This window comes from Syngnathus leptorhynchus, chromosome 1 (genome assembly GCF_054491065.1).
Source record: "Syngnathus leptorhynchus isolate UIUO chromosome 1, UIUO_Slep, whole genome shotgun sequence".
Classification (NCBI taxonomy): Eukaryota; Metazoa; Chordata; class Actinopteri; order Syngnathiformes; family Syngnathidae; genus Syngnathus; species Syngnathus leptorhynchus.
The window spans coordinates 10,406,411-10,414,221 of NC_141195.1; the positions used below are offsets into that span (position 1 = coordinate 10,406,411).

At 42.7% G+C, this 7,811-nt stretch overlaps 1 protein-coding gene across 1 annotated transcript; it reads right to left on the reverse strand.

Annotated features, from left to right (window-relative positions):
• Positions 1 to 937: 937 nt before the first annotated feature.
• ampd1 (adenosine monophosphate deaminase 1 (isoform M)) lies at positions 938 to 7,071 on the reverse strand. The gene is made up of 15 exons (XM_085920703.1): positions 7,007 to 7,071; positions 5,639 to 5,804; positions 5,400 to 5,547; positions 4,634 to 4,799; positions 4,235 to 4,454; positions 3,959 to 4,088; positions 3,691 to 3,885; positions 3,071 to 3,202; positions 2,645 to 2,808; positions 2,426 to 2,552; positions 2,168 to 2,331; positions 1,954 to 2,074; positions 1,552 to 1,725; positions 1,374 to 1,484; positions 938 to 1,180 (listed from the first exon to the last, which is right to left on the reverse strand). Exons 1-15 carry the CDS (start codon positions 7,026 to 7,028, stop codon positions 1,025 to 1,027), a joined length of 2,196 nt encoding a protein of 731 aa, XP_085776829.1. The 5' UTR covers positions 7,029 to 7,071; the 3' UTR covers positions 938 to 1,024.
• Between the last annotated feature and the right edge of the window lie 740 nt (positions 7,072 to 7,811).

The following is a 7,811-nucleotide window of genomic DNA, read 5'->3' on the forward strand; positions in this document are numbered from 1 at the left end:
ATAACATTTTAATGTCGTAAAATGTTTAAATGTCACATCGTTTACACTTTCTGTTTGACAGTGAGGCGAACGTGCTATTCAAAATCATTGTGACAGAGTCGTCTCTGAAATTTTGATAATATTCTAAAAGTCTTGATGTACTGTCCAAAATTTAAGTGGACCTCAATGCGCAGGAATTTTAATTTTGTCCGATCGCGCAACTGCAGCGCACCGCCGAACGCGCAACTGCACTGCATTGGTCGCATTATTGTGACAGAGCCGTCGCTGAAATTTACAAAATAGTTTCAAAGTCCTGATGTACTTTCCAAAATGTAAGTGGACCTCGGTGCGCAGGAAGTTTAATTTTGTCCGATTGCGCAACCGCCCGCAGCGCGCTGGCCGGGCGCTCACTCTTGCATTGCTTTAGGAGCGTCTTTGTGTTTTAGGATGGCTTTACTGCTCCCACTTGCTTCATTTGGAGGCATGATTCGAGTTGATGCAATCCTCAGAGTTGCGAGAATGTAATAACGAACGGAGTCAGTTGGCATGCGGGTCCTCTCGGCTCATCTCGCGAAGTTCGACAACCGAATTTTGTCCGACATCCGAAGCAAAAAAATCTCGAATTATTTGTTGGAATACCGAGAACCGGGACGTTCGAAAACCGAGGCTCCACTGTATTCTCTTTCAAATCAATGACATGCTGTAGGTTCAACTCACGATTTGTCACCAAATATGGTCAAATGACTGCAATGATTTAGAATTACAAAAGATCAACATTAGTGACTGGTCTCATTGAAATCTATTTGGTTGATGTTGTAAAAACCAAGCAAGTGCTGAGTCACTACGTCAACACTGGACAAGATCCTATTGTAAAGCAAATAATGTCACCATTTTATCCTGGAGTCATGATCATCTGCAAACATCACAGATAGACTTTTTTTTCCAACTTAAACTCCTTTTAATGCGTTTGCCCATGATAATGAACTTGCAGTACATTACAGCATTCACAATTGTTCTGTGTTGCAGATTAAGTGAAGAGTTTGTTTTAGTCCGCCTTCATACACTCTTTGATGAGGTTGAGCTCGTAGCAGATGGTCTCATAGCGGTACGCCATACGTATTTGGGCCACATTGGTCTTACGGATGTCGTTCCCTTCCGGTCCCTCTTTCAGGTAGTCTTGACCCAAGAAGTGACTTTTCTCCTGAGCACAGACAACAGAGCAGAGGGAATGTTAATTACGGACGAGCGGCTAGCTCCATCAGTTGCCACCAAAAATCATGACTTCATCTTTGGAGAATTGTATGCTGTGATTTTCCCCCCTCTAATACTACGTATAAATGTCAAGACCCCAATGTTCGAATGCAGCGCCCCTATCAAAGGTTTGGCAACTCTACCTCATGTGACAGTGCGCTCTGCAGCACACTGTTCCTGGAGATCTCGCACATATCGCAGGTGCTCAACTTGAAAACCTGCGCTGCAATGGCATACTCCTCCATCAGAGGCTCCTGCAGGTAAGACAAATCGACAGAATGGGCTACCTGTCCAATTAATTATTTAGCCCACGACCAAGACCTTGGTGTAATGGAACTGCATGGGGTCGTCGGTGGAGAGGGAGACCACCAGGCCTTTCTTTTGGAACTCCAGCAAGGGGTTCTTGGCGTACTCAAGGAACAGACTGTTGTTGCTCAGGGGAGACATGGCGATAGGGATCTGGGTCAGGTAGTACAGGTACTGCAGCACCGGACTCTGCATGGTGGATGAAAGTAATGTGGCAGCAAAAGAATGACAGCAGTACAGTTGTTTTTCCAAGTCATGCTGCTTCACATGTCATGTGACCTGACATGACATTAAATTTAGCTGGTAACAGTTTTGTAAAATGTAGTCCACCTCGAGTGGAATAGAAATACATAAAAAGAGCAAGATGTGATTGAAGCATGCCCTGGATCCAGGCTGCCCTTGGATCCCGCCACTGACCTTTTTCAGGTTGAGGCCATGTGAGATGTTGTCAGCCGTCATGAAGGCGGCCAACAGATGAGTGATGGCGCCGGCTTCACCGCAATGAGGCCTGAACGTGAACGTGTTCATCCCCCGTTGTCTGAAACACAAATATACAACAACAACAAAAGATTCTTGAATGCAAATTGATCTGAGGACAAATGTATAGAAGTTACAGCTTGATGTCACCGACCTCCGCAGTTGGTTGAGCACAACGATGTTGGCATACATGTAATAGATGTAGTAGGTGTAAGACGGGTTCCTAGCAATGTCCCACTCCTCTGGTTTGGGGCTCTTTGTGCTGAACATGTGACCACTGTGCTTGGACTCGTCATCCACACTGTCGAAACCTGTCACCTACACAACACGGAGCAAACGGTCAAGTTGTTTCTGATTGCGTGAATGAAGCTGTATCTACATAGCCTCGAATTTGGACATTTTTCTCGCTCACATGCTTGAGGAAGATGCTGAGCTCGGGGTTGGACTTTGGGTCAATGGTGGCTTGGAACACGGGGAGGAAAATGTTCTCCAACATCTTACCAAAGTGCGGGACAAAGTCCCTGCCTCGGAAGATGTCGCTGAAGTAGAAGAGGGGCGAAGAAGCATTGAGATGGAAATGAGGATTTATTCAGCGGGATGATCAAGTGCTGCCATGACGCTGGCGACTCACTAAATCCTGGGAATTTGAATCATCCACTTGAGGTTAGGGGAGTAGACTCTATGCTTGACAAACCAGCTGGACAGCTTGTTCCACTCATTGGCCGTGCAGCCGTAGATGGACAGACGAGGCTCGGCATATTGGTACTTGGCATCCTCAAGGTCGCTGGCTACTTCCTGCTCAAACAAATGGTGTGTCAATCAACAATTATTTTGTGGATACTGTCTCATAAAAGCCCATTTTAATTGTTGAGATGCAGTACAGTTTTTGACCGATTCTCTTCCATCATCAATAATACAACATTGTACTTTTACTTTAGTTTTCATATTCACCTTAGAGTGGAGATTTTTGCTATGCCATCACTGCCTTGGTGACGAATAATTAGCGTACTACAGTTATTAGATGATTTGTCTAATATTGTTTAGGACAGCAACTGACCCTAATGATGGTGGCAAAGTATTCTCCATTGATGTAGTTCTCTGTCTTCAGGTAGAGGTCACGCAGCTCGCTGGCTCCTACAGGATTGTACTTGGCATTGAACTTGTCAAATCGCTGAAAGGTTTGTCTGCCCTTTAAAGACGAAGAAAAAATTGTAAATTTTAGTTTCTGTGAAAAGTTGGAAAACTGTTACATTACGACTCAATTTTTCTGACATGGCAACCTTTTTCCTGTAACATAAAAAATGGGTAAATTACAACATTTTAGTAATAATATTGAAATTGTTTTTGTGTGTAATTATGAAATGATCATTATGCGTGGATAACATTCTAAGTGGTTACAGTATATGAACTTTGCCAATGTTAGAAAGTCTATCATCATCAGGTTGATTTTTCATCAGGGCCCAAAGAGAGGAATCCACAATTTTGTCCATGTGTTTAAATTGTGTATAAAAACTGTTTATCATATATCACCTATGTAATGCACTTTGGTGATCACTATAAAAAATAATAAAAAATACGTAATAAAAAAAAACACTTCAACAATACATAATAAAATATAATTAAATAGTTTTACTTTAAACTTTCTTCCTGCAGTGGCGTATGAAGTCGATAACTTACAGCGTGCACGTCCAGCGAGTCCACAGTGAGGTCGTACGGATGCAAGTGAAGGGACTCAAAGAGCTCCTTCAGGGTGACCTCTTTGCCTTTGAGGTTGTGCACGACGCGGTCTGCATCCACGCGGTACGACTTCTTGATGAATCGTAGGAGATGTTTCTGGTTCATACAGGCAGCGGCGTGGATATGAGTGTCCACCTGAGGAGGTAAACGGTGCCCGCGTGTCAAATCTTGACCATCGCTAAAAGAAAGCAAATTGAAGTTCTCTTACCTTCCTGCAGTTGTAGAAATCCCTGTGGGGGTTCTTCTTTAGTTCCTTCAGCTCCTCCATCTCATTCAACATCTCATGCACGTTGAACTTAGACATGAGGAACTTCAGACGACGATGAGTGTAGGTCTTCCTGAAAATAGAGCACCTTTTACATACATGAAAAAATATCCGACTAGAACATCTGAACTTTGAATCTTAATTATGTGCAGACTCCCATTTGATTTGAAATTGAATGTGATTAATTGTTATTCAAATGCACACAAACAGAAAACTCACGTGGGACCCTGTGCGATGAGAGCAATGAGAAAGTTCATATCGTCAATAAAGGTGGTGTAGTTGGCACACGGCAGGTCTCTGGGTTGATGTTTGTCTGCAGCTTTGGCGTCGTCGTACACGTAGATGACGCCATCCTTCATACGTGCAACATAGCCCAGATTCTCTGGCAGGCTCGCGGCATCGAACGGATCTTCCTCCTTCTTCGGCGGAGGCGTGAAGACTGAAAGACAAACAAACATTGTGTGGAAATGTTCACCGCAAGACAGAAGTATATCGGGCATGTCTGTGTGAAATTGGCATATTGTTAATTTTGCCACCCTGGCATTGTTATTCGATGACTATCAAATGGATTTATACAGCAGAGGTTGAGAATTAGCGAGGACAAAAGATTGTCCTCACCGGGCTGCACCTGGTCCTCCACCTTGAAGGTCTGGCCCTCAATGTCACGGAGGCACTGTGAGGCCGTCCGTGGGAAGCGCTGGTAGGCCAGCCTCATGTATTTCTCTCTGATGCTCAACGCACGGTACAGTCCGCTGCAGGAAATCTCAAAGTCGTCCATTGTCACCTGAATAAAACAAACAGATCAACGTTCTCCTTTGTTAAGGATCATGAAGGACACACGTGTTTAATCTAAAGCAAAATCACTTTGATTTGCATTCATACAGATTGATGAGTGTTTTTTTCTCTTTTTCTAAAGACATTCCTGTTAAATTGTGGTGTCAATCCACAAATGCGGTGAAAATGAACAATCTACGCCGTCAGAAATTCACTTTTATCAAACTACGGATGATTGTAGCTCTGCTCAATGGGTATTGGATCTGATACAGGTGAATCATTTGATACGCTGTAAATTCAACATGAAAATTCATATTTGCATGTATCTCACATTAAGAAAGTGTGTGCACAAGTATGAATTGATTTTAGATCTTAGATCTCCAAGATCTTTTAGACTTGAGAAAAAAAAACAAAGTTTATACCTGCTTTTATGATACCGACTAAGATCTTTGATTGTAAATGTTCACTTAAATTATTACAAATGTCAAACCTTGATGGAGGTTCTGTTTTTATCCAACTACTTGATGGAGGTTCTGTTTTTATCCAACGAGTTCAATTTAAGTGAATATTAGCGGCAACCAAGGTGAATAACGTGGAGAAAGAACAATACCCCAGAAGCGTAGTCCCCGATGATGGCCACCCTTTGGAAGTCCGGCACTTCCAGGTAGGTGGGGACGTCGCTACCCACAGACACCTCAGGGACTGCTGATGTCTGAGCAACAGCCCTTGGCACTGCCCCGAAGCGAAAGCGCTTCTTGCTGTGGATGGAGGCAATCAATAATCACTTTCATTACATTCATACAACCAAACAATTTTAGCGTCTACAAAACCAAAGCGGCACATACTCACCGCTTCTCAAGATCATCGTCAGTATGCAAGTGGTGCGCCATTTCATGGTGGAGGATGGGACAGTCCTCTGGCACGTCAAAGACGGAGATCTCATCGCGGATGTCCTCGCCTTTGGTCTCAGATGCAAAGATCTGCTCGGCAAAGGCCCGCATCTTGTCATCGGTCTCTGTGGGATAGCGATGATAGTAAAGGTGCTGAGTGTGTGGAAATGCTGGCCGTTCCACATACTGCCATGCAGCACTAAGACTAAAGAGCTACAGCAATCCTGTCAAGCAAAATTCTGACCAGTTGCTGATCAGACTCCAGCAATACGTGGGCAGAAAAAAAATGGAAGAAAGATAACAAGAATAATGATTGGCTTCAGTCCAATCTCACAATGCCTGCTACTGATGAAGCGGTGGCCTACATGCAGTCATCTACAGGTCTACTCCAAAGAGTCATTCCACTATGTGGCCATGTCTCACCCTCTATACTTACTATGTTCACCTGATCATGACCGGCAAGATGGTAGCGGCACCCAGGGTAAAAAAAAGAGAGTGTTAGAAAAAGCAGGAGTTAGAAAAAAAAAGATGATGATTATACATAAAGAGCCAGGAATAGAGAAGATGGCGACACCATGTGTCATCGTCACAAAATACAAGTTGAAATCGATTGAAGATTGAGAATGATTGCTGTCCACCAAAATCCCACAATGTATATCCATATTTTGAAAAAAATAAAGGCATTCTGTATGAAATGAGATTCAACAAAAAGACAGTTGTGGTTAACATCACACTTTGACTCTTTGTCATTCATTACTGGTTGCAATCTGTGGTGGCATCACGAAAGAACGACACATGAAATTTAAATATGAAACCTCAAGAGAATTGCCGATATCTCGTGTGATGTCAAGCATGATGACGGTAAACCCTCTGAATTGGAATTTGTTGTTTTAATCTTACACGTATTTTCTTTAGTGTAGTTTGGCTGAAATTTGAACTTTTAGACTAAAAGAGGTCTTTATTTCACTTGTCTTTTTACAAAACCTTTTGATTTATAATCCTTTCCAAAACATTAGATTACTCAATAGCTTAAGCGTAGACAAATCATTGTGGAAGAAACTCTTGCCATATCATGTGAATAATTGTTTACTCTCAATATTGGACACAATGAACTAGCCTTCTAAAATTAGAACCTGCAGTTTGCTATCTGACTTGTTGCTGACATAGCCTACATCACAGCAAAGGCGTGACCTCTGACATATGCATTCACAAGATTACATGGGCTCACGCGTGAATTAGTCGACCACCCCGCACCCCCCTCAACACTTAAACAATACTTCCACTTTTGCCATTTCAATTGTGTGAAAGCACATTGCCCACCACTCACCGGGTACCAGAACTTTCGGCATGGTGATTCGTTTCGTGCACGTCTCCAAGATAATAAATGAAGAAGGACTGTCAGCTGCTGGACCACTGCGGTACTGGTGGGAGTGCGCAGACCAAGTGGTGGGTCACGGCAATATGAAGCTCCCGCATGGGATCGCCGCACATGAAACCGGAATCCGCTGAGCCCTAAAAGTGTGCAGGCTGAGCCAAAGTGCCCATCTCCCCCAACTCGACACCACCCGCACTCAGAGGTGTACACCCCTCTATTTTAAGTTGAGTGTCACATGCACAACCCACGGACGTGACAAAGAACCACGCATAGCGCAATTAAGCACCGCTTACAGGGAAATTATCATTCTTTATGCCTGCAAAATTCCAGGATTCTCTGGAGCACTCCAGAAGGCCTTCAAAGAAAAAAAACTAATTTAGTAAATTGTGTTTTATCAAGAATATCTTTAGTGGATGCTAAGTTTGAAAACAAGCTCTTTCACATTGCTGGTGGACATTCTGAATTTGTAAAGAAGTTATGTTACCTCATGTTTGTCATTTTCTAAATGCGACACAAGTGTAAAAATAAGTGGACCACAAAATCAGCCAAAATAGTCAGTCTTCACTTTGATCATGAACAACATTAATGATTCTTTTTTTTTTTTTTAAATATGGGATGTTTTACACCACGCAAGACGTTACTTGAAAGGATTCAAATGAAAAATGTGTAACGTCTTGCGTGGACATTTAAATAAAAAATAGGAATGTTTCAATAACATCTTGCGTGGACATTTAAATAAAAAAAAGTGAATCTTTCA